The 26,791-nt window shown below is 37.2% G+C and overlaps 1 protein-coding gene and 1 long non-coding RNA gene across 2 annotated transcripts in view; one reads left to right on the top strand and one right to left on the bottom strand.

Annotated features, from left to right (window-relative positions):
• Positions 1–309: 309 nt before the first annotated feature.
• The window catches only part of LOC139083569 (uncharacterized), a 42,802-nt gene continuing 16,320 nt past the window's right edge, over positions 310–26,791 (bottom strand). The window contains exon 3 of the long non-coding RNA XR_011540402.1: positions 310–974. This is a non-coding gene — a long non-coding RNA (uncharacterized lncRNA). The remainder of the gene's footprint in view (positions 975–26,791) is intronic.
• Positions 1,591–2,550, top strand: LOC103546821 (olfactory receptor 8S1-like). The gene has a single exon (XM_008513656.1). It carries the CDS (start codon positions 1,591–1,593, stop codon positions 2,548–2,550), a length of 960 nt encoding a protein of 319 aa, XP_008511878.1.

Below are 26,791 nucleotides of genomic sequence, written 5' to 3'. Positions count from 1 at the left end.
GTGGTGGCAGGAAGGAGGATGTGTGAAATGAGGTTTGAGAGAGTCAAGGCAAGGAGGAAAAAAAGTAAGATGTTTTGCTGATGGGTTAAAACGTGTAAAATGCAGGCGGTAAGTCAGTGTATCCCACCAGGAGAGGGAGAATGTCTGGAGAGAAGAAATGATGAAGAAATCTTGGGAATCAGGCTTGGAGGGACTGGAAGCCAGAAAGCACTTTTCCTATTTTAAAAAAAAAAATGCATTCAGTGAAAACATAATCTTACAGAATAAATGAAATATTTAATTTAAAAAGTATGCATGAACTTGACACTCAACAGTTCACAAATTTTTATTTACCATATTCCATTTCAGTCTTCCTCATATAGGGTTTTTTTAACTTTTATAAAATATTTCATAGATTATGAAGACTTTTCACATTTGGCCTCATTTTTATCCCCATTTTGCATTTGAGAAGGTTATATCTTGAATAGGTTTTGCAGCCAGTAATCAGCAAGAGCCTTATGACTCTGAGTCTAGTGCTCATTTTACCACCACAGCAGCTGCTCTAGAACCTTAGGGTATATTGCAAATCCACAGGACCAAGGAAAATGGTGGTCCATCCTGTCCCCTTAATCCACACCAGTCTCAGTGCAAAATTCCTTAAATCCACAAATATTTATTGTCTGTGTATGAAGCAGTTGAAAGAGAACTGGATGTGAAATCAGAACATCTGGCCTATTCTTGGCTCTGAGACCATGCAGCTATGGTGCAAGTCATGTCACCCTTCTGTCCCACATTGTCCTCATCTAGAAATATGAGGTCAGATAACACATCTCTGTTTACACGTCAGAAAAGATGTACAAGAATTTAAGCTCTAATTGTTCTGGAAAGTAGCCTCCCACAAAAGGATCTCTCTTGCTTTGCCTCTGGTGTCTTTCTACTTGTTGCAACTTCTCGGGTTCACCAGGTCTTGGATGATATCAGGTGCTGAGGAAACGCTGTGGAAGAGCATGAGAGGTTAGAGACTGTGAGGGGTCTATCATCTAAAAAGTGACAGGGCTGGTAGCAATGAGTTTAAAAGAAGAGATTGTAGCTCAGGAAGCATTCATTCTTTCATTTGACAAATGTTGATTTAGAGCCTTCTACCCAGGTCTACTTCATTTCTATGACTGCAACACTTTCCTGATCCTCTTCTCTTACTAAAAAATTACAGAGTCAGTTTCAATTACTGTGCACTTAGGAATGCATCTGTGGACAAAAAAAAGAAAAAACAGACAAAGATGCTGGCCTTTGTATAATATAAATTCTAGCAGTTAGAGATAAATTCTTTTCATGTACTAAATGAGTCAATTATCCAATATATTAGAAAGTGTTAAATGTTACAGGGAAAAAGAAGGTGAACTTGATAAGGAGAACTTAGGCAGGAGAAAGTTGCAATATTTAATAGGGTAGTCAGAAATTTCTCTATCCTGAGATCCAATTTCTGGCTTGATACTAAAAGTGAATCCTTTATAGGTTAAAAAAGAATCCTATTCACTGAGAATGACTCAGCTCATTGCCCCACCAAGTGAGTAAGTATTTGCTTCTTTTTGGGGATAGTATATCTAAGAAACCATGAAAAATCTTAGCATCATTGAAGAATTTGTGCTTCTGGGATTGTCCAGTGACACAGATATTCAGACCGTGCTCTTTGTTCTCTTCCTGGGAATTTACCTCCTGACCCTGATGGGGAACCTGATGATGATCCTGGTGATCAGGTCCGATTCCCGCCTCCACACCCCCATGTACTTCTTCCTTGGACATTTGTCTTTCCTAGACATGTGCTACTCTTCAGTCACTGTGCCCAAGATGCTGAAGAATTTCCTGTCTCAGAAGAAAACCATCTCGGTGTGGGGCTGTATCACCCAGAGTTTCTTTTTCATTCTTTCTGGGGGTGCTGAGGGCTGCTTGCTCTCTGCTATGGCCTATGACCGCTATGCTGCCATCTGCCACCCTCTGCTCTACACTGTGGTCATGAATAGACCTGTCTGCACTGCAATGGTCAGTGCAGCATGGATGACGGGGTTTCTGAACTCACTAGTGAATAATCTTTGTATCCAGAGCTTAAAGTTCTGTGGTCCCAATATCATCTCCCACTTCAGTTGTGAACTGCCTTCACTCTTTCCTCTGTCCTGCAGTGATCCCATGGCTAACACCATCCTGCTGGCTGGGTCTACTGCATTTCTGGGACTTGTGACACTTCCCCTGATCCTCTTTTCTTACTCAAAAATCATGTTTGCTATCCTAAGTATCTCCTCCTCTGGGGGCCGAGGCAAAGCCTTCTCCACCTGCTCCTCCCACCTCACCGTGGTGCTCTTGTTCTATGGGACAGCTCTATTCAGGTACATCAGTCCCCCTTCTGGATCAGTCCTGCAGCGAGTTGTCTCCATACAGTATGGTGTGATCACATCCTTGATAAACCCCCTCATCTACAGCCTCAAGAACCAGGAGGTGAAGGCAGCTCTGCAGAGGACGCTGCATCAGCAAATGTGTGTCTTCGGCGTAAGAAATGGCAACAGGATGTTTGCTCTATAAGAGAATCAATCTACAAGGAGGGAGAAATTTGCAAGCTGAGAGCTCCTGTAGAACTTGGGTTTTCAATTAAATTCAAGTATATTTGTTTTTTATTCAAACTGAAGAGACTTCCAAAAGCTGAGAAATATAGTCAGAGAAGTATTTGGCCCATCGTGGGTCTGAGGAAAAAGGTTCAGAATATGTCAGCTCCTACCACAGCCTTTGACAATTAGTCCAGAAGGGGTGACCTCCTTACAGTTGAGGAGGCTGAACAAGAACAAAGACCCAGAGCCCACGACTTTTACCTATGGAGTTACACAAAGGAGTCCATTAATAAAAGGGCACGGCACAAGTAATCTAGATACAGATAAGGATCCAGAACGAGACAGTTCAGCACCCATAACTGGTGGCACCATAAGCACCAAATGGCATGTGTACCTGCAGATTGTCAAAGAATAGCGAAAACAATGAATGAACATATTAAATGCCCATAAACAAAAGAATTGATAAAGCAAAGGTGGTATGTACATACAATAGAATATTATTCAGCTTTCAAAAAAGAAGGAAATCTTGCAATATGTGACAACATGGATGAACCTTGAGGACATTATGTAAAGTGAGATAAGCCATTCACATTAGGACAAACACTTCATGATTTACTTATATGAGATGCCACAAGCAGTCAAGTTCATAGAAGCAGAAAGTAGAGTGGTTGTTGCCAAGGGCCGGGACAGGGAGAAGTGGGAAGTTGCTGTTCAGTATAGAGTTTCAGTCATGCAAGAAGAAAATGTTCTAGAGATCTCCTGTACAACAATGTGCATACAGTTAACAATACTGTATGCTCAAAAAATTGTTAAGAGGGTAAAACCCACATTATGTGTTTTTTTCACAACAAAATAAAAAGAATAAACACTGTTATACTAAAAATTGGTATTGTATTTTATTACCGCCTCTTCCCCGAAAACATACATAACAAAATGTAGCATTTGTATTCAATGTATATACATATTGTAAACCATAAAAAAATCAGTAGCAGTTGCCTAATGTAAATTAACACATCAAGACAACAGAATTTTCATCTATTATCTTAACAAATGTAAAGAAATATCAAGAAAAACAATGATAAAATGGCCAAACAGATATATGTATACCTTGTTGACTATGCTTTATATTAGTTAAATTCTTTCAGGAATCAATCTAGTTCTATGTATTAAGAGCCATAACATGATTGTGCAGGTTTTAAAGCCCTATCCTTATTATGAGTGAAGAAGTTCTCATACTTTCCCCAAAATGGAGATGCACAGTTCCAATAGTCATTGTATCTACTCCTGGCTATATTAATCACTCCTCAAATTTCATCACAGTCCCGCTAAATAATCTGCTCATTATAGATTAAACTGGGAGTTTGCCACTTGAGCAAGGCACCAACAGACATGGAGGGCCCACATCCCCATCCCCTGTCTTCATGCCCCTTCCACATGACACAAACAGATGTGAATGGTGAGCAGCCCTGTCCTCACATGCCACTCATGCAACCCTGACAGAGACAATTGGTTTGAACAGCCCACACAGGGACACCTCTTGAATGCCTAGCTCTGGTGATCAGGGGGAATTGTGCTTCTGGGCCCCAAGTAACACCTTCTACACAAGACCCCTCATTCAAGACTGGAATAGGTAGTGGATTTTCTTTATACATAGAAACAAACACAGAGAGTCAGGCAAAATGAGAAGATGGAGGAATATGTTCCAAATGAAAGAACAAGACAAAATATCAGGAAAAGACATTAATGAAGTGAAGATAAGCAGTCTCCCTGACAAAGAGTTCTAAGCAGTGGTCATAAAGTTTCTCACCAAACTTAAGTATAGATGAACACAGATCAACAGAGAGATAGAAAATATAAAAAAATTCCAAACATAACTTACAGTGCTAAAGAATACAGTAACTGAACTGAAAAATACATTAGAGAGGTTCTACAGCAGACTGGATGAAACCAAAGTTCAGGTCAGTGAATTGGAAGACAAAGCAATAGAACTCAGCCAGACAGAAAAGCTAAAAGAAAAAAGAATTTTAAAAACTGAAGATAACTTAAGGGACCTTTCGGAAACATCAAGTGGAATATTGTTCACATTATAGAGATCCAGAGGAGAAGAGAGAGAGAAAGGGCCAGAAAACTTGTTTGAAGAAATAATGGGCTGAAAACTTCCTTAATCTGGGGAAGGAAACAGATGTACAGGTCCAGGAAGCTCAGAGAGCTCCAAATAAGATAAACCCAAAGAGATCCACACCAAGAGACATTATAATTAAAATAGTAATCAAAACAATATGGTATTGGCATAAAAATAGACACACAGATCAATGGAACAGAATTGAGAACACAGAAATGAACCCAGATGTTTATGAGCAATTAATTTATGAGAAAAGATCCAAGAGCATACATGGATAAATGACAGTCTGTTCAATAAATGGTGTTTGGAAAACTAGACAGCCACATGCAAAAGAAAAACTAGACCACTATGTTACACCATACAGAAAAATTAACTCAAAATTGATTAGAGTCTTGAATGTAAGACCCAAAACCATAAAATTCCTAGAAGAAAATATAGGCTGTTAGCTCCTTGACATTAGTCTTAGCAATATCTTTGTGGATTTGACTCCAAAGGCAAGGGAAACAAAAGCAAAAATAAACAAATGGGACTACATCAAACTAAAAAGCTTCTGCAAAGCAAAGGAAACCATTATCAAAATGAAAAGGCAACCAACTGGATGGGGGAAGATATTTGCAAGTCATATATCTGACAAGGGGCTAATAGTCAAAATATATAAATAACTCATATAATTCGACAAAAACAGCAAACAACTGAATTAAAAAACGTGCAAAGGACCTGAATAGACATTTCTCAAAAGAAGGAATACAGATGGCCAACAGGCACATGAAAAGATGTTCCACATCACTAATTATTAGAGAAATGAAAATCAAAACCACAATGAAATATCTTACACCTGTTCTAATAGCTATTGTCAAAAAGACAAGAAATAGCAAGTGTTGGAGAGGATGTGGAAAAAAGAGAACTCTTGTACACTGTTGGTGGGAATGTAAATTGGTGCAGCCACTATGGAAAACAGTATGGAGAGTTCTCAAAAAATTAAGACTAGAATTGCCATAGGATCCAGCTATTCCATTTCTGGTTGTTTATCTGAAGAATACAAAAACACTAATTCAATAATATATATGCATCTCTATCTTCACTGTAGCATTATTTAAAATAGGCAAGTTATAGAAACATCTTAAGTGTCCATCAGTGATGAATGGATAAAGAGGATGTGGTCTATATACAAAATGGAATACTACTCAGTCATACAAAAGAATGAAATCTTGCCATTTGCCACAACTTGGATGCACCCTGAGGATATTATGCTAAGTGAAATAGTCAGATGGAGAGAGACAAAATACCATATGATTTCAGAAACAAATGCATAGATACAGAGAAAATGTTAGAGGTTACCAGAGGGGAAGGAGGTTGAGGTGGGCAAAATGGGTGAAGGGAATCAATTGTGTGGTGATGGGTGTTAACTACACTTTTGGAGGTTATCACTTTGTAGTGTATACACATGTAGCATTAAAATGTACACCTGAAACCTGTATAATGTTATATGCTAATTTTACCTCAATAATAATAAAAATAAAGACTAAACTGGGAGTGACATCAGCAAAATGAAGGAACAGGAAGTCTAAACCCTCCTTCCCCCACAGAAACACTGATGTAAAACGATACATGGACCAAAATATCTTTATGAGAATTTTAGATTGCAGATAAGAAGTTTCAATACCCCAGATAAACACAAAAACCAAGAACAGCCACATTGAAACAGATACGAAGAGCAATTTCACTTTACCTGCATTAGCCCCTTCCCCAAACTGCACAGCTCAGGGCCAAGAGAGACAGCCTCAGCCAATGACTTCTCCCATGGTAGGGGAGAGAGAATGTAGTATGCACTCAGCCTCCCAGCCTTTCAGTGCACTCCCCAAGGGGCTGGTTTCTGTCTCACCTCACACCAAGTGCTGAAGGAACCAACACATTCCAGATGCCTAGAACAGATTGGAACAAAGGAAAAGCAGAAGGTGGCTTCCTGCTGCCAGCATGTATTGTCAAGATTGGGCAAAGGTACAGAACTGAGGTTTCTCCTTCAGGAGGAAGAGAGATAAGTGGAGCATGCCTCCAGTGTCCCCAGCCTTTCAGTGCACCCTTGGAATGGTTGGTTTCTGTGTTGCCTCACATCAAGTGCTGAAGGAACCAACATAGACACCAGAGGAAAAAGAGATAACAGCCTCCAGAAAAAAAAAGACTGAACTCCAGGGGCATTTAGGAACAAAGGCAGAGAATCTCTAGCCAGACTTACTGGTGAAGGTCTTTCCCAGTCAAAGCCATCTATACACCAGGAGAGGTGATTGTTTCTTCAAATGTGCAGACATCAACACAAAGCTACAAGGGGCACAAAAAATTAGGAAAATATGGCATGATCAAATATATAAAATAAATCTCCAGTAACTGGCCCTAAAAATAGAGATCTGTTAATTTCCTGACAAAGAATTCAAGACAATCTTCTAAGAAAAGCTCAGTGAGTTACAGTAGAACACAGACAATTAAATAAAATCAGGAAAATGATAATATCAACTAAGAGATAGAAAGAATAAAGAAGAACCAATCATAAATATTGGAGCTGAGTACAGATTGAAGGTTGCCAGAGGTGGGGGGTGAGGGTGGGTAAAATGGATGAAGGTGGTGAAAAGGTACAAACTTCCAGTTATAAGATAAATAAGTGCTGGGGATGTGATATGCAGCATGATGACTATAGTTAACATTACTGTACTGTTGTGAAGAGAGTAGATCTTAAAATTTCTCATCACTAGAAAAAAATTATAACTATGTGTGGTAACTGATGTTAACTAAACTTATTGTGGTAATCATTTCACAATATATACATATATCAAATAATTATGTTGTACACCTAAAACTAATACAGTGTAAAACATCAATTACGTCTCAGTTAGGAAAAAAAACACCTCGCCATTAAAAAAAATGCCCACAAAGATAAAGAAAAAGAGAAAAACTGGCAATGGCACTGTGGACTTAAAACGGGAGGAACAGTTGATAAAGTGGAATTTCAACTAACCATTTTATTGATGATGATGATGGATTGAAAACATATTCTTAAACTATATTCCATGAGCTCTTCCCTCTTACACAGAATATGACAGATGATATCAAAAACCAGGAAATATATTTGACACCCCCCCATATTGCATTTTACTCCAGTATGCAGGTTCTTTGCTGACCATGAACAAATACTGACTGAACCAGTGAGAAGTAAAGTTATATCAGTTACCTTCTCTTTCCTCCGCCTAATCTCATTAGCATCTGTCTCCCCATGCATTCAGAAACAACTCCCAGAAACAACACAACAGAAAGAGGGATTCTGTGGATCAGGAATTGGAAAGAGCAGAGCAAGGATGACTTTTCTATGCTTCACCGCATCCGGGCCTCAGCTGCGAAGACTCAAGGGCTGGGGGCAAGTCAACAGCTGGGGGTGGAATAATCTAAATGCTTCTTTTTTTTGTTTGTTTTTTTATTTTAGCTTTTCTATTTTTTTTTATTGAGTTAATGATAGGTTACAATCTTGTGAAATTTCAGTTGTACATTAATGTTTGTCATTTGTGTTGTAGGTACACCACTTCACCCTTTGTGCCCACCCCCCACCCCACCTTTCCCCTGGTATCCACTAAACTGTTCTTAGTCCATAATTTTAAATTCCTCATATGAGTGGAGTCATACACAGATTATCCTTCTCTAACTGGCTTATTTCACTTAACATAATTCCCTCAAGGTCCATCCATGTTATTGCAAATGGAATGATTTTGTTCTGTTTTGCAGCTGAGTAGTATGCCATTGTATATATGTACCACATTTTCTTTATCCATTCGTCTGTTGATGGGCACTTAGGTTGCTTTCATGTCTTGGCTATTGTAAATAATGCTGCAATGAACATTGAGGTGCATAGGACTTTTGGGATTGCTGACTTCAAGCTCTTTGGATAAATACCCAGTAGTGGGATGGCTGGATCGTATGGTAGTTCTATTTTTAATTTTTTGAGGAATCACCATACTGTTTTCCATAGTGGCTGCACCAGTTTGCATTCCCAACAGCAGTGTATGAGGGTTCCTTTTTCTCCACAACCTCTCCAACATTTGTTACTGTTAGTTTTAGATATTTTTGTCATTCTAATGGGTGTAAGGTGCTATCTTAGTGTAGTTTTGATTTGCATTTCCCTGATGATCAGCGATGATGAACATCCTTTCATGTGCCTATTGGCCATCCGTATATCTTCCTTGGAGAAATGTCTGTTCATGTCTGCAGCCCATTTTTTGATTGGGTTGTTTGATTTTTTGTTGTTGAGTTGTGAGAGTTCTTTATATATTATGGATATTAAGCCTTTGTCAGATATATGACTTGCAAATATTTTTTCCCAGTCAGTGGGTTGTTTTTTTGTTTCAATCCTGTTTTCATTTGCCTTGTAGAAGCTCTTTAGTCTGATGAAGTCCCATTTGTTTATTCTTTCTATTGTTTCCCTTCTCTGAGAAGGCATGGTGTCTGAAAAGATCCTTTTAATACTGATGTTGAAGAGGGTACTGCCTACGTTTTCTTCCAGAAGCCTTATGGTTTCAGGTCTCACCTTTACGTCTTTGATCCATTTTGAGTTTATTTGGGTGAATGGTGAAAAAGAATGGTCAATTTTCATTCTTTTACATGTGGCTTTCCAGTTTTCCCAGCACCATTTGTTGAAAAGACTTTCTTTTCTCCATTGTATGCCCTCAGCTCCTTTGTCAAAGATAAGCTGTCCATAGATGTGTGGTTTTATTTCTGGGCTTTCAATTCTGTTCCATTGATCTGTGCACCTGTTTTTGTACCAGTACCATGCTGTTTTGATTACTGTAGCTTTGTAGTATGTTTTGAAGTCAGGGATTGTGATGCCTCCCGTTTTGTTCTTTTTTCTCAGGATTGCTGTAGAAATTCTGGGTCTTTTGTTGCCCCATATGAATTTTAGGATTCTTTGTTCTAATTCTGTAAAGAATGTCATTGGGATTCTGATTGGGATGGCGTTGAATCTGTAGGTTGCTTTAGGTAGAACGGACATTTTAGCTATGTTTATTCTTCCAATCCATGTACATGGAATGTCTTTCCATCTCCTTATGTCGTCATCCAATTCTCTCAGAAAGGCCTTGTAATTTTCATTATATAGGTCCTTCACTTCCTTAGTTAAATTTACCCCAAGGTATTTTATTCTTTTTACTGCGATTGTGAATGGTATTGTGTTCTTGAGTTCTTCTTCTGTTAGTTCGTTATTGGAACATAGAAATGCTACTGATTTATGCAAATCGATTTTGTACCCTGCAACTTTGCTGTAGTTGCTGATTACTTCTAAGAGTTTTCCAATGGATTCTTTGGGGTTTTCTATATATAAGATCATGTCGTCTGCAAACAGTGAGAGTTTCACTTCTTCCCTCCCTATTTGGATTCCTTTTATTCCTTTTTCTTGCCTGATTGCTCTGGCCAGGACCTCCAGTACTATGTTAAATAAGAGTGGTGATAGAGGGCACCCTTGTCTCGTTCCTGTTTTCAGGGGGATGGCATTCAGTTTTTGCCCATTGAGTATGATGTTGGCTATGGGTTTGTCATATATGGCCTTTATTGTGTTGAGGTAGTTTCCTTCTATGCCCATTTTGTTCAGAGTTTTTATCATAAATGGCTGTTGGAGCTTGTCAAATGCCTTCTCTGCATCTATTGAGATGATCATGTAGTTTTTATTCCTCAGTTGGTTGATGTGGTGTATCACGTTGATTGATTTGCGGATGTTGAACCATCCCTGTGTCCCTGGTATGAATCCCACCTGATCATGATGTATGATCCTTTTGATGAATTGCTGAATTCTGGTTGCCAAAATTTTGTTTAGAATTCTTGCATCTCTGTTCATCAGTGATATTGGCCTGTAGTTCTCTTTTTTCGTGGTGTCCTTGTCAGGTTTTGGTATCAGCATGATGTTGGCCTCATAGAATGTGTTAGGAAGTGTTCCGTCTTCCCTAATTTTTTGGAATAGCTTGAAAAGGATAGGTGTTAAATCCCCTCTGAATGTTTGGTAGAATTCCCCAGGAAAGCCATCTGGTCCTGGGGTTTTATTCTTTGGGATGTTTTTGATTGCTGTTTCAATCTCTTTCCTTGTGATTGGTCTGTTCAAATTGTCTGCCTCTTCTTGAGTGATCTTTGGGAGATTGTAGGAGTCCAAGAATTTATCCATTTCCTCTAGGTTATCCATTCTGTTGGCATATAGATTTTCGTAGTATTCTCTTATAATCCATTGTATTTCTGCAGACTCTGTTGTTATTTCTCCTCGCTCATTTGTGATTTTGTTTATTTGAGCTTTCTCCCTTTTTTTCTTTGTAAGTGTGGCTAGTGGTTTGTCCATTTTATTTATCTTCTCAAAAAACCAGCTCTTTGTTTCGTTGATCCTTTCTACTGCCTTTTTCATTTCAATAGTATTTATTTCTGCTCTGATTTTTATTATTTCTCTCCTTCTGCTGACTTTGGGCTTCATTTGTTCTTTTTTCTCTAGTTCAGTTAGGTGTACTTTAAGATTGCTTATTTGGGATTTTTCTTGTTTGTTAAGATGTGCCTGTATTGCGATGAATTTTCCTCTTAATACAGCTCTTGCTGTATCCCATATGAGTTGGTATGGCATGCTATCATTTTCATTTGTTTCCAGGTATTTTTTGATTTCTTCTTTAATTTCTTCAATGATCCATTGCTTGTTCAGTAGTGTGTTGTTTAGTCTCCACATCTTTGTGCCTTTCTCGGCTTTTTTCTTGTAATTAATTTCTAGCCTTGTAGCACTATGATCAGAGAAGATGCTTGTTATTATTTCAATTATTTTAAATTTGTAGAGGCTTGTCTTGTTTCCCAACATATGGTCTATCCTTGAGAATGTTCCATGTGCACTTGAGAAGAATGTATATTCAGCTCTTTTAGGGTGAAGTGATCTATATATGTCTATTAAGTCCAATTGTTTTAGTTTTTCATTTAGCTCCACTATTTCCCTGTTGATTTTCTGTCTGGATGATCCATCAATTGATGTGAGTGGGGTGTTGAGGTCCCCTACTATTATTGTGTTGTTTTTAACATCTTCCTTTAGGTCTGTTAATAGTTGCTTTATGAATCTCGGTGCTCCTGTGTTGGGTGCATAGATATTTATAAGCGTTATTTCTTCTTGATGAAGTGTCCCTTTGATGATTATATATTGTCCCTCTGTGTCTCTCTTTACCTGTCTTATTTTGAAATCCACTTGGTCTGATATGAGAATTGCAACACCTGCCTTTTTTTCCTTGCTATTAGCTTGAAGTATTGTCCTCCACTCCTTCACCCTGAGCCTGTGTTTGTCCTTGGGGCTGAGGTGTGTTTCTTGGAGGCAACAAATTGTTGGATCTTGTTCTTTAATCCATTTTGCCACTCTGTGTCTTTTTATTGGAGAGTTCAATCCGTTTACATTGAGAGTGAGTATTGATGCATGTGGACTTAATGCTGTCAATCTGTCACTCATTATCTTGTTTTCCTGTGTTTCTTTTCCTGTGTGCTTTAGACTACCCATTTAATACTGCAATTTCTTATGCTTGGTTTCTTAGATTTTTCCTTATTTATGATTTGTGACTCTGTTCTGTACTTTGTTTTAGTGTCTACCTTGAAGTTTGTATTTAGAATCTCGTGTATAATATAGTCTATTCTCTGGTGGTCTCTTACCTACTTGACCAATACTGATTTAGACCCTTTGCTCTTCCCCTCCTAAATAATCTAAATGCTTCTTTAGTCACATATCTGGCATATAGGCTTTGAGGACTCAAAGACTTAGACTGCCCATCAGAGCACCTACATGAGGCCTCACCAGGTAGTTTGGCTCCATCACTGCATGGTAGCCTTAGGATAATCAGAGTTATGCATGGCAGTCCAGGGCTCTGAGTATAAGTGTTCCTCAGGGAACAATGTGAAAGTAGCATGGTTTCTTCTGGCTTTACCTTGGAAGGCATACATTGTCACTTCTGCTGCACTCTTGGCTATAAATTTGGGGCCCCCCAAATTTGAGGTCAAGGGCAGACCCACTTTTCAATGGGAAGAATGTTAAGAGAGATATTATGTCATGTTTAAAAAATAGAATATGGTGCAGCCTGTAACAAAAGAAAGGAAGGAAGGAAAGAAAGAGGGAAGGAAGGAAAGAAGGAAAGAATAAAAGAAAGAAGGAAAAAAACAAAGAAGAGGAAAAATACTGGAGTTGAAGAATATAATGACTGCAATGAAAAATTCACTAGAGGGATTCAACAGCAGACTTGATCAAACAGAAGAAATAATCCATGAACTCAAAGACAGATCATTTCAAATTATCCAGTCAGAGGAGCAAAAAGAAAAAAGAATGTTAAGAGTGAAAACATCCTAAAGGACTTATGGAACTCCATCAAATGAATCAATATACACATCACAGAAGTCCTAGAAGGAGAAGAGATAGAGAAAGGGGCAGAAAGCCTACTTAAAGAAATAATGGCTGAAGATTTTCCAGATCTGGAAAGAGAAATGGACATCAGGAAGCCAAAGGATCCCAAATAGAAGAAACCAAAGGAGTCTACACTGACACATTATAACCAAATTGTCAAAGACAAAGAGAGAATTTTGAAAACAGCGAGAGAAAATCAACTCATCACATATAAGGGAATCCTCATAAGACTATAAGTGTATTTCTTATCAGAAACCTTGCAGGCCAGAAGAGATTGGGATGATGTAGTCAAAGTTCTGAAAGAAAAGAAAAACAACCAAGAATTCTATAGCCAGTAAAACTGTCTCTCAGAGATGAAGGAGAGAGAAAGACTTGCCTAGAAAAACAAAAGAAGAAATATAAAACCTTAAAAGAACAACATGAATAAGGAGATTAGCAAAAAACAAATAACCCAATTAAAAATGGGCAACAGAATTGAATAGACGTTTCTCTAAAGAACACAAATGATCAACAGGTATATGAAAAGGTACTCAACATCAGTAATCCTCAAGGAAATGCAAATCAAAAACAATGAAATATCTCCTCAAAGCTATCAGGATGGCTGTTATCAAAAAAGAAAAAAGGATAAAAAGTGATGGCAAGGATCTGGAGAAATTGGAACCCTTGTATTCTGTTGGTGAGAATGTAAATTGGTGCAGCTGCTATAGAAAACAGGTTCCTCTAAAAACTAAAAATATAACTACCGTATTATCCAACAATCCCACTTCTGGATATACATCCAAAAGAATTAAAAGCAGGGTCTCAAAAGATATTTGTACACCTCTGTTCACGGCAGCATTATTCACAATAGCTTAAATGTGGAAGCAACTCAAATGTCCATGATAGATGAATGAATAAGCAAAATGTGGTAAATATATACAATGGAATACTATTCAGCCTTAAAAGAGAAGGAATTCTTGTCATATATGACAGGATATGGATAAATTTGGAGGGCATTATGCTAAGATAAGCCTCACAGAAGGACAAATACTGCATGATTCCACTTATACGAGGTATCTAAAATAGTCAAACTAAGAAACAGAGAGTAGGATGATGGTTGCCAGGTGCTAGGAGAGTGGGGGTATGGGAGGTTGCTGTTCAATGGGTGTACAGTTTCAGTTTTGTAAGATGATTAAAGTTATAGAGATCTTCTGTACAACATTGTGCCTATACTCAACAATAATGTATTGTGTGCTTAAATATTTGTTAAGACGGTAGATATCGTGTTCTTACCATAATAAAATAATAAATTTTAAAAGCAGAATTTAGCTCAAAAAAAAAGTTTAAACTAAATTTCAATCTTGTCAACTTATATACAAAATAAAAATGGAAAGAGAGAAAATAAATTGTTAGCATATATAAATAAACAAATACATCTAACAAACAAAAGAGAAACTGCAAACCTACTATATAGTCCTCATTTCTCTAATTGGCCATGAGGACAAAATTGGTATTTTATGGCTTCCATTTCATATTTTCTCTGCCCTCAGCCAGAACCTGGTTAGAGTTCTTAACCTAGTGAAGCAACCATTCATGAAGAGTCTGAATCCTCAATGCTCTGCCTTTGTGTGTGTGTGTGTGTGTGTGTGTGTGTGTGTGTGTGTGGTGGAGGGGTGCTATTGTTTTCCATTAACCTTTACTGCTGGGCATGGAAAGACTAAGAGGAAACCCAGAGGATCCCCTGTATTCCAGCCATCCTTGCTCCATTTTGGTAGCAGTCACCCAATTTCCTTTTCATAATCATGACCACTCCAGCTGGTTGAGTAAGCTCTTTTTTTTGTCTGTTGACTCAGAGGCAGAAGGAGCCCGAAATGACCAGGTGGCTGTTTCATCTTCCACTTCATTGGAACCACTGTTTTGTCCTTGGTTTAAGCATTTCCCTTTAGGGATTAAGAGCTCCAAAGCAGGAGAGTTCGTTTGCTGGGATGGGTTATTGGATATAATAGTGAAAGGACCACTCACACTTTCACTCCTTGATTCCCAGCCCCATTTATGGGGGAGATAGCAACATATAATAGTCCCTGATTCAAAAAATATCTTCCATCCTGTAATACAGAATCCCATCCTTTCAAGGTGTTGTCTCCCAACTGGTACCATAACTGAGTCTTCAGTAAGCCCATTCCACCTTGCAGATAGCCAGGTCACTTCTGGTTGATGGGGTACATGGTAAGCACAACTAAATTGATGGGCATGAGCTGTTTGTTTTATTTTGTTTGTTTTAGTGATAACATTTAAGATCTTCTCTCTTACCAACTTTCAAGTATTTGATACTGTATTGTTAACTATCGTCACCATGCTGTACGTTAGATTTCCCAGAATTTACTAATCATACAACTGGAAGTTTGCACCCTTTGACCAACATTTCCTCATTCCCCTCCTCCCAGTCCTTGGTAATCACCATATTACTCTATTTATATGAGTTCAGCTTTTTCAGATTCCACATTTAAGTGGACAAATACAGTATCTGTCTTTCTCTGACTTATTTCACTTAGCATAATGCCCTTAAGGTCTATCCAAGTTGTTGCCAAATTTCCTTTATTTTTAAGGCTGAATAATATTGCATTGTATATACACTGAAGTTTCATTATCTATTCATCCATCAATAGACATTTAGGTTGCATCCATGTCTTGGCTTTGTGAATAATGCTGTATATGAACATGCCTATTTTTCAATTGGATTATTTGCTTTTTTTGCTGCTGAGTTGTGTGACTTCTTTATATATTTTGGATATTAACCTCTTATCAGATATATGGTTTGCAAATATTTTCTCTCATTCTCTAGGTTGACTTTCCAGTTTACTGATTGTTTCCCTTGTTGTACAAAAGTTCCTTAGTTTGATGTAGTCCCACTTGCCTATTTTAGCTTTTGTTGCCTGTGCTTTTGGTGTCTTATCCAAGAAACCATTGCCAAGACCAATGTCTAGGATCTTTTTCCTATGTTTTCTTCTAGAAGTTTTATCGTTTCAGATCTTACACTTAAGTCTTTGATCCATTTCAAGTTAATTTATGTGAGTGGTATAAGATAGGGGCCCAGTTTCATTCTTTTGCATGTGGATATCCGGTTTTCCCAACACCATTTGCTGAAGAGACTGTTCTTTCCCCATTAGTGTTCTTGACCCCCTTGGTCAAAAATTAGTTGACCATATATGTGTGAGCTTATATCTGGACTCTCTATTCTGACCCACTAGTCTATGTGCCTGTTCTTTATACCAGTGCCATACTGTTTTTATTACTATAGCTTTGTAATATAGCTTGAAACCAGGAAGTGTGATACCTCTGGCTTTGTTCTTCTTTCTCAAGATTGCTTTGGTTAATAGTATGTTTTGATGAGCAGTTTTTAATACCGATGAAGTCCACTTTACAATTTCTTTATATTAAGGATTTGTTTTCTTCTCTAAGAAATGTTTGCTTACTATGAAGTCATGAAGATATTCTCCTATATTTTCTTGCAAAAGCTTTTTAGTTTCAGGTTTATGATCCATCTCAAAATAAGTTTTATGCATGGTGTGAGGAAGAGATCAAGGTTCACTTTTTTCATTTATTTATTTGGTTGTTCCAGCATTATTCATTGAAATATTTTCCTTTCCCTATTGAATTATATTGATGTCATTGTTGGAAATCAATATATGGTATCTTAATGAGTATATTTCTGGGCTTTCTCTTCTGGTCCATTTATCTAAAGTCATATGTCACTTAACAACAGGGATAAATTCTGAGAAACATGTTGTTAGGATATTTCATGGTTGTGTGAACATCTTAGAATATACGTACATAAACCTAGATGGTATAGCCTACTGCACACCTAGGCTATATGGTACTAATCATATGGGACTACTGTCATATATGTAGTCTGTCATTGACTGAAATGCCATTCTGCGGTGCATGCTCATATTTGTATATCTTTAGACCAATACTGCACTGCATTGATTACATACTTTTATATAAAACTTGAAATCTGATAGGGGAAGGCCTCTGTTCTTTTTCAAAATAGTTTTGGCCATTCTACGCCTTTGCATTTCCACAATATATTTTATAGCATTTGTGAATTTCTACCCAAAATAAGCCTGCTGTAATTTTTATTAGAATTTCATTTGAATCTATAGATCATTCGAGACATCTTAACATTATTGAACTTTCCAAACTGTAAACATGGTATATCTTTCCATTTTTTAGGTATTATTTAATTTCTCTTATTGTTTATAGTTTTCAGCATAGAGGTCTTGCACATTTTTAAAAGATTTAATTCTAAGTATCTTATACTTTCTGAGACCATTGGAAATTGTATTTTAAAATTTCATTTCCCATTTATCTATTGCTTTTATATAATATGACAATTTATTTTACATGTTGATATTCCATCATGAGAGAGGGCTAAATTTATTTATTATTTCTTATAGATTATTTGTAATTTCTCTATGGCTTCTCCATAAATAATCATGCAGAACCATGCATGAGAGAAAAAAGAGAGTTTTACTTTTCCTTTCCGATCTGTATGCTTCTTACTTCTTTTCTTTGCCTTATTGCACTGGCTGGGACCTCCACATCAATGTTTGGTAGAAGTAGAAAGAGCTGACATCTTTGCCTTCTTCTCAGTCTTAGCTGATATCTTTGCTTCCTTCAATATTTCATCAGTAAATATGATGATAACTAGACTTATTGTACATTCTCATTATCAGATTGAGGTAGCTCCCTTATATTCCTAGTTTGCTAAAGCCTTTTATCATGAATTGTTTTTAAATTTTGCCAAATGCTTTTTCTGAATTTATTGAGGTTATCATTGAGATAGTTTTTCTTTATTCTGTTAAGTGGTGAATTACATTTATTTTTTGACTGTCAAAACAACCTTGCATTCTTGAGATAAACCTTACTTGGTAATATTATATTGTCCTTTTCATATATTGCTGATCTTTATTTGCTAAGATTTTGTTTAGAATTTTTGCATCTGTATTCATGATGATATTGGTCTGTGACTTTCATTTCTGGTAATGTTCTTGTCAGGTTTTTATATTAAGGTAACGCTTGCCTCATAAAACAAGTTTAGAAGAGTTCCCTTCTCCTCTACTTTCTGAAAAAGTTCATGTAATATTGGTATTATGCCTTTCTTAACAATTTAATAAAATTTAACAGTGTAGCCATTCAGATCTGGAGCTTTCTTTGTAAGGAAGGTGTTGATTAACTTTAGACTTCATAAAGTTAGACATGCATGCTAAAATTTCCAGACAACAATTAAAATGATAAAAATAGAGCGTACATCAAAATTAGTGAGAGGATGAGAATCATACTGCTTGAGGCAAAGGAAGAAAAAAGAAATAAAATAGAGAAAGCTGATCAAATATAAAGCACAAAATGAAAGGATAGAAAAATTCTAAAATGTCCATAGTGAAAAAGTAAATAAATTAAAATCTCCATGTAAAGACAAATACTGTCAGAAAAGTTTAAAATTTTTAAAGTCCGTCTATATTTTACACACAAAAAGCATGCCTAAAGCATAATGACAGAAAAAAGTTTAAAAATAAAGTGATGAAAAAAGATATACACACAAATATTAACCAAATCAAAGCTAAATTAATGTCAAACAAAATAGAATATGGCTTCTAAAGCTTAGGGCACAAAGCATTACTGCATCCTAAGTTTTATTTTACCAAGAAGCTATTTCAGTTCTAAACATGTATCAATCTAATATCATAACTTTAAAATATATAAAGCAAAAGTTGACATGATGACAAGAGAGAATTAGCAAAACCATCAGCAAACGGAGAGATTTTAATACACTTCCTATGATGGGCTGAATGGGAGCCCCCAAAAAGATATGTCTACACCCAAACTACTGGAATTTGTGAATTTACCTTATTCAAAAAAAAAGGTCTTTAAACTGGTAAATAAGATTCTTGACATGAGATCACCCTGAACTACCAGGTAGGTTCTAAATCTAATGACGAGTGTCCTTAGAAGAAACAGAAGAAGAAAAGGCACACACACACAGAGGAGAAGGCAATGTGAAGACAGAGCAGAGATTGGAATGATACGGCTACAAGTCAAAGAATGCTAATGATTGCCAGCAACCTCCAGAAGCTAAAAGATAGGCGTGGAATGGATCTCCCCTCAGAGCCTCTGGAGGGAATGCAGACCTGATGATACCCAGATTTTGGACTCCTGGCCTCTAAAACTGTGGGAGAAAGAAACTTTGTTGTTTTTAAGCCACTCGGTTTGTGGTAATTTGTTACAGCAGGTACAGGAAACTAATACCCCTTCTTCATTTTTTATTTTAAAAAATAGACAAATTTAACTAAGAAAAAGGAAGAATTGAACAATATGATTAACAATTTTGATCTAATAGAATATGTGGAGCACTCTATTAAATAATCAGAGGGATTTTTTAAAATATAACGAAATTTTTGTGAAATGAGCATAAAGCACGTCTCTGAAAATATCAGAATCATATGAATCAAATTCTCTATATTACAATTAAGTTACAAAAAAGATGAAGAATATTATAAGTGTTTTAAAATCTAAATGATTCAAGAATTATGGATAAAATCATATTAGATCTTTAAAAATACTTAGAAATAAACTATAATGAAAATTCTACATGTCAAAACTTGTGGGACACAGCTATTGCAGCAATTAGAGAGAATTTCATATTCTTATATTGTGAAAGAAAAAAATGAAAATAATGAGCTAAGTATTCAAAGCAAAACTTTAGTCAAAGGATAAGAATATAAGCCTAAAGAATGTGGAAACAAGAAAATAATAAAGATAAAAGCAGAAATTAATAAAATAGAAAGAAAAGATTCAATAAAAAGGATCAAAAAATGGTTCTTTGGAAAGAATTTCAGGCAAATTGAGCAAAAACAAAAAAAAGAAAGTAAATATTGAGAATAAAAAGAGGACGTGACCATAGGTGTGGAAGAGATTTTTTAAACTATAGTGGGAATTTCTCTGCTGATTTGTGTTCTGTTTCCACTTAGATAAGACCTGGCAGTACATATGTGTAGCCAGACTCGGGGATGAGTGTGAGTTGGTGTGATCTGAAATGCTGGAAGGTTGTCTTTTACTAAAAATCAACTTCTAATATCTGTCACTACCGTATAGGAGAGTTTGTATAAACTTTTTGACTCCTAAGAGCACTCTTCTTATATTGCTGTTATCAATATTTTGTTTAAACCATTTATTTGTGCATCAAATCTTTGAAATCCTTACACTAAGGACATTGCTACCCTATTCCAAATAAACTGATAACATATCTGTATCTCTAAGTGCAGCCTGTTTTCTGTTATAATTAGTACCACGCTCTGAATCTAATATTCTTCAAGTCTGGTGTTAGGGTATGGAATACTCCACCACACATCTATTTTGAAACTGATGAAAAGGATAAAGACTTACTACATTGTTTTTGGCATCAAAAATAGATGAACCAATACATGCTAACAAAGCTTCAAGGAATAATAGATATATTAAAAGTGCTTGCAGTATCTACCTGTAAAGTGTGACTTAAGTGCTAACTATCTCAGTAATATACATTCCAGATTAGAACAGCTGACCAACCCCAAACTATAGCATAAAATAACTAACACAATATAATATCGTGCTGTGCTTAAGTATTTAAAAGTAAATCACAGATATCATAACATCTTGGAATTTGACAAGCTTATTCTAAAAGTTAGATAGGAGAGTCAATATGCCTCCAAAAAATAACAAGATGAGTAAATTCTCCTCACTGGATATCAAGATTTATCATAAATCTATTATAGTAAAGATGATATAGTATTCAGGGATGAGATAGACAAACAAGCCAATCAAACACAATAGAAAGGCCAGAAATACGTGAGCATACACTTGGAAAATTGATGAGACAGCTAGCATTGTAACCCAAACATATATATTTCCCTATATTTTGTAGGACACCTTTAAAGTGTTTTTGTATTTAAGACCATAATCCACATAGAATTTATTTTGTGTAGGTGTGATATAAAAAGAGATCCATTTTCTTTTTTTCCAAATGGTTATCAATTGTTCCATTTGTTGAACAGTTCCTCCCTTTCCTACTGATTTGCCATCTGCACTCTGTCAGATATAGTTGCCATCTCATAAACATAATTCTGAGAGAATAAAACATGTCACGGAATAATACATGCATTATTATTTGCTTTAGATAGGGTTCAAAATATGCAAAACTGAATATATGGCTTAGGAATATATGAATTTGAGGTAAAATCTTAAAAACAAAACAAAGAAACAATAAACTCAAGATTCACGATAATGGTTATCACACAGAGGAGAGAGGAGGGACCTTCCAAGTGTTATCATTGTTTTATTCCTTCAGCTGGGTGAGGGGCACAGAAGTCCATTTATTATCATTCTTACCATACATAGACATGATATATAGCCTTTTTAATGTCTGATATACCTCATAATAAAAAATTGAAAATATATAATGGTTAAGATGAATAAATAGGTAGGACAAATAGCAAAAGGATATAGCCAAAAAGGTAATTATTGAGCTGAGAGATCTAGTTGAAAACCCTCCCAGATGACATCAAGATAGATAAAGGCATAGAAATTACAAAATGAAAACTAGAGAAATATCAAGAATAAAAGGAAAATTATAAATAACCATCTTGGAAGAAGAGAGGGGAAATACAGGCAAGGGGATTTACAGAAATAATAAGAATCTGACAGTTGAAGGTGATGTAAATGTTCATTATTTTGGTTGCAGTGATGGTTTCATGGATACATACACCTGTCAAAACGTATTAAATTGTACACTTTAAATATATGCAGTTTATTGTACATCAATTATACCTCAATTAAGCTGTAATGAAAAAATTGCAAGAATTTAAAAAAAAAATTCAGCACTAGGATTAAAAGAATTCAGAGTGCCAAAAATTAAGAATAGAACTACCATATGATCCAGCTATTCCATTGCTGGGTATTTATTTATTTATTTAAGAACATGAAAACACAAATGTGTAAAGATACTTCCACTCCTATGTTCATTGCAGCGTTTTTCACAATAGCAAAGACTTGGAAGCAACCTAGGTGCCCATCAAGGCACAAACGGATAAAGAACACGTGGTATATATACACAATGGAATACTACTCGGTCGTAATAAATGATGAAATCTGGCCATTTGTGACAACATGGATGGACCTTAGGGTATTATGCTAAGCGAAATAAATCAGAGGGAGAAAGTCAAATACCATATGATCTCACTCATAAATAGAAGATAAAAACAATAACAAACAATCACATAGAGACAGAGATTGGATTGGTGGTTACCAGAGGGAAAGGGGGAAGGTAGGAGGGCAAAAGGGGTAATTAGGCACATGTGTATGGTGATGGATTGTAATTAGTCTTTGGGTGGTGAACATGATGTAATCTACACAGAAATTGAAATGTAATGATGTATACCTGAAATTTATATAATGATACAAACCAATGTTACCACAATAAAAAATAAAAAAGAACTCATAGCACCAAGTGGGAGAGAGAATTTTTTTTTAAATGTAGTCACTTAATAGTGAAATTTGAAAACTTCAAAAATAAACAAAATACTCCAAAAAGTTTCCAAAATATTTCCAGAGATGAAGAAAGAACTGCCTGCTAAGGAAAAAGAATCAGATTGATATCAGAATTCTTAAAAGTAACACCAGATACAGGGAGAGAGTGAAGTCAGGTTTTTAGAGCATTGAAGAAAAGAAATTTTAAAATTAAGAATATCTATCCAGTGATACTCTCTCCTAAAAATTAGGGCTGAATAATATTTTTAGTGATAGAGAGCCTTGGAAAATTTACCCGACTGCCACCTTCTTTGAAAACACCTTTTGAGAAAGAATGCTTGCAAGAAGAGAAGAAATCAAAGAGGATGCTGTATTTCTTATTGGGGATTGTATCACCTAGAGTTTTGTTATCCTTCTCAAGGAACCCTGAAGCCTGACTACTCTATGCCATGGCCTGTGACAGGCAATCTGTCTAGTGCCACTCTTGTTCTATCCCTCATTCAAGAGCAGCCTATTTGCATTTCCATTAGAGTGAGAAAGGACAGAAATTGGTGGAAGCAGATGTTGACCTCCCTGCTGACCAATAATATCTTCCTCATCCTGTCAGATTGTATCACTGTTCAAATTATTTGCTACTCTTCCTGGGGAAGAGTTAAACTTTCTCCCCACCCCATTCATCTCAGGTTTTACCATGTGACTCTCAGTGTACCTCCCTGTAGGAGGATGATACATCTCTGCCCTGTTGAACTCAGGTGTGGCTGTATGACTTGCTTTGGCCAGTGAAATGTGGGCAAAAGTCACATGTCACTTTTGAGCAGAAGCTTTAAGAACCAGCTCATAGTTCATCATTTCACTCTTTTCCATCAGCTCCAACACCAGCCTTGTTCCAGTTGAAAGGCTGCTCCACAAGCCTAGGTCCTGAAGTAAAGACTATGTACTAACAAAGCCACAGCTCTTAATGGACATGTAGCATGAGAAGTGAATCCGTATTGTTGTTAGCCACTAAAATTTTGGGTCACTTGTTATCACAGCATAACTTGGCCTAAGTTGACTTACAGTCAACTTACCCTTCTGTAAATCCAATAGCCTCTCTTCAACTCTGGGCTGCCTCCACTCCTCCTTCATCCAACACAGAGCTTACTGACAACAGGAAATTATTTTGAGGTCATTTCCATTTCTTGGATTCATAAAGTATCCTTAATCTTTTTTTCCTAGTCCAGAATCATCCTGGGAATCCACTCTTCTGGGAACCAAGGCAAAGTCTTTTCCTCCTCAGTCCACCAATGCTCACTAAAAGACAACAGTCTTTACGTCTCTCTTAGGCTTCTGAATATAGTAGGTGAATTGTCTCTAGGGGCAATAGAGGGGGTAGAAAAGGAAAGATGACAATGGACTGCAAAATGAATGAGGAGGAAACTATAGTATAGAGTATTTCCCGCCCCCCCCCCCCAAAAAAACACTGGCTATTAAGAGAAGGAAAGACAAGGAAGTGGTTGAGAAATCAAACAGCCTGGAGTCTGATATGCTTTCTTACATAATCCAGATGGTCAGCTTCTCTCCAGTCCCTTGTTACAGAGGAGTAACTTCTAGTTTCTAGAAGTAGGCCAAAGTTTTGGTTGCATCCTTTTTTGTGTTTGTACTCACCATGTGTTTCCGTAGCAGAGTAGGTCCTTCCCTGCCACTCCCAGGACAGCCAAGGCTGGTCCCAAGGAAGCCAACTTCCTCTGCAGGAGGAGGGGCTACTAATTCAGCCCACTAGATTTTTAAATGAGAAAAACTTGAGCAATAACCAGTACTAAAGCCCAATAAAGAGAGAGATACAGCAAAACTAAAGTAGAGAAAGGAAAATTTTCTCTATGAAATAGGAGGCAAGAGCCTGGGCAGAGAGCTAAAGAAGCAAGGGTTGAAAAAGGATTAAATGGCTTCATAGGAGTAATGAGATTTTAAATTGTGTAGATGTGGGTGTATGTGTGTGTGTGTGTACACATACTCATGTTCAAAATCCAAGAGCTGTCAGAGATAAGACCGATCCTTAACAGACCCTCCTGATCCCCTGCTTCTTAATTAGTACAGCAATTTGTGGCCAGGAGCTTTCTGCACGCCTGTGCCCTCAGTCAGACCCCTCTTGGCAACAGCCACTCTGTAGCCACTCTGTCCCAGGGCCACTGGCCCCTTTAGCTCTTGCTAACGCTGCCTCTCCTATGGGCAGTGAACAATACCTGATTCTCTGGAGCCTCTTCTCGTCACTCCTCCCCAGGGCCCATCTGGCACTAGATCCCAGGGATTTGATGAAAGAAGAAATACAAGTCACACAAACTGGCCAGGAGCTCTCCTCAGGACTGAGGGAATAAAAGGGCAAAAAAAAGAAGAGAAAAATCTAAATCTTAAGAGAGCCATCTCCACAAAGATCCACACCAGAACACTTTGGCTCTTAACCACCGTCTGTCTGTATCTGTTTCTGGTCATATTACTGGCTGGGAAACAAAGTCCACTTTTCCCAGGACCTGGCTGGAGGCCTCTCACCTTGAGCTGCTGGAGCCAAGTCTCCTTCCAGCAACACTGCCCTGTGGTAGGCAGCCTGGCGGGAAATCCAGAAGATACGTCAGACCCAGAGCAGCCCTGCTCAGTAAGGTTGGTGAGAGACTTAGAGGCACATAGTTGTATGTAACTGGGAGAGATATGTATAAACATCCAGTCCAAGCTCCTCAGTTTACAGAGGAGGAAAATGGATCCAGATTATTGGTCGGATATTGCTACCTTCAGTCAGGTAATGGCTGAGCTGGAAGATTGAGCCTTCTACCCTTTGTCCAATGGGAGTCTTCCTGTTCTGTCCTCTATATATCAGGTTCTGGACCAAAAACGAAAGTTAGGCTTTTATTTTGAATGGGAATGTGTTACTGGCTGCAAAGCCAGATGAAGAGTAGGAGGGAGACTTCCTGAAGAATTGGAAGTTAAAAAGGTGGAGAAGAGAGAGAGAGAGACATTTTTATTTCTTCTGGCCGTGGAATCCCTAGTTCACCAGATTTTTAGTGATGGAACCCTTTACTTCAGGAAAATTCTACCACCAAAAATCAAGTGTGATTAAATAGATGAAAGGAGAGATGAGGCGAATGAGATGGATGCGAGGGCCCAAAGACACCCTCTAACTCCTCAGCCCCTCAACACTTAGGGTGGCCCCAAAAGACTATGACAGAAAATACAGAGTTCCATTCAACACACTTGGAATGGCAGCGGTAGTGCTCTGCGATCCTAGGTCTGCGGGATTTCAAAAGGGCATCAGATTCAGTCCCATGTACCAAAGTAGAATCAAATCACCGAGATGCCCGACGGTGAAGGGGAAGAGGCCACAAAACAACGTGCCCTTTAGGAGTTCAGCATCCTTTGCCCTGGGGCTTTTCTCTTTGCCAGTTTTTCCTTTGCCTTTCTCTCTGGAGAAAACAAAGCTAGGCTGAGAGTTTCCTGAAAGTCTCCAAATCTTCCCTTTAGAAAAAAAGAAGTATTCAATGGAAAAATAATTTCACAACATTAGAGAAATTGTTTAAAAGAAAAAATACCTGTAAGCCTACTACCCAATAGAGAAATTATTTCTATTTTTCCATATTCTATGTCAATCTTTGTTCATACATACAAAATTTTGATTTTTTTTACAGTGTGTTATGGGCTACATGGCTTACAAAAGTATTTGTTTCACTTACCCAACTTTACAAACGAATAAGCAAAGGCTTACGAAACTGAGTAGCTTTTCCCAGATGATACCAGTAGAATGTTTGAGCCAACACTCAAACAAAGGATATTACTCTAAGACTAGTGCTCTTTCCTCTTCAATAGCAGCTGACACAGAACTTTAGAGACCACTGGCTGAGTATCACAGACAAGGAATATTGTGATCTCATTTAGGTGAACTCCCTACTAGCAAAGTTGCTCATGACCCCCAAACTCCCCAAGACTCAGCTGTAACAATTCAAAATCACTAAGTGTGGTACATGAGGAGGCATACCAGACTAGTTGGAACATCTTGTCTGGTCCCAACTTGACATCACTTTGCCATGAGACATTAGTCAATGCTTTCTCCTCATTTTTCCTCATTTGTAAAATGAAGGAGTTAAAGTCCATTATGGCACCATCCTCACATACTGT

Source organism: Equus przewalskii, chromosome 5 (genome assembly GCF_037783145.1).
Source record: "Equus przewalskii isolate Varuska chromosome 5, EquPr2, whole genome shotgun sequence".
NCBI classification, from domain to species: Eukaryota; Metazoa; Chordata; class Mammalia; order Perissodactyla; family Equidae; genus Equus; species Equus przewalskii.
The sequence above is the reverse complement of the archived record's forward strand: the minus strand, read 5'-3'. Positions and strand labels throughout refer to the sequence as shown.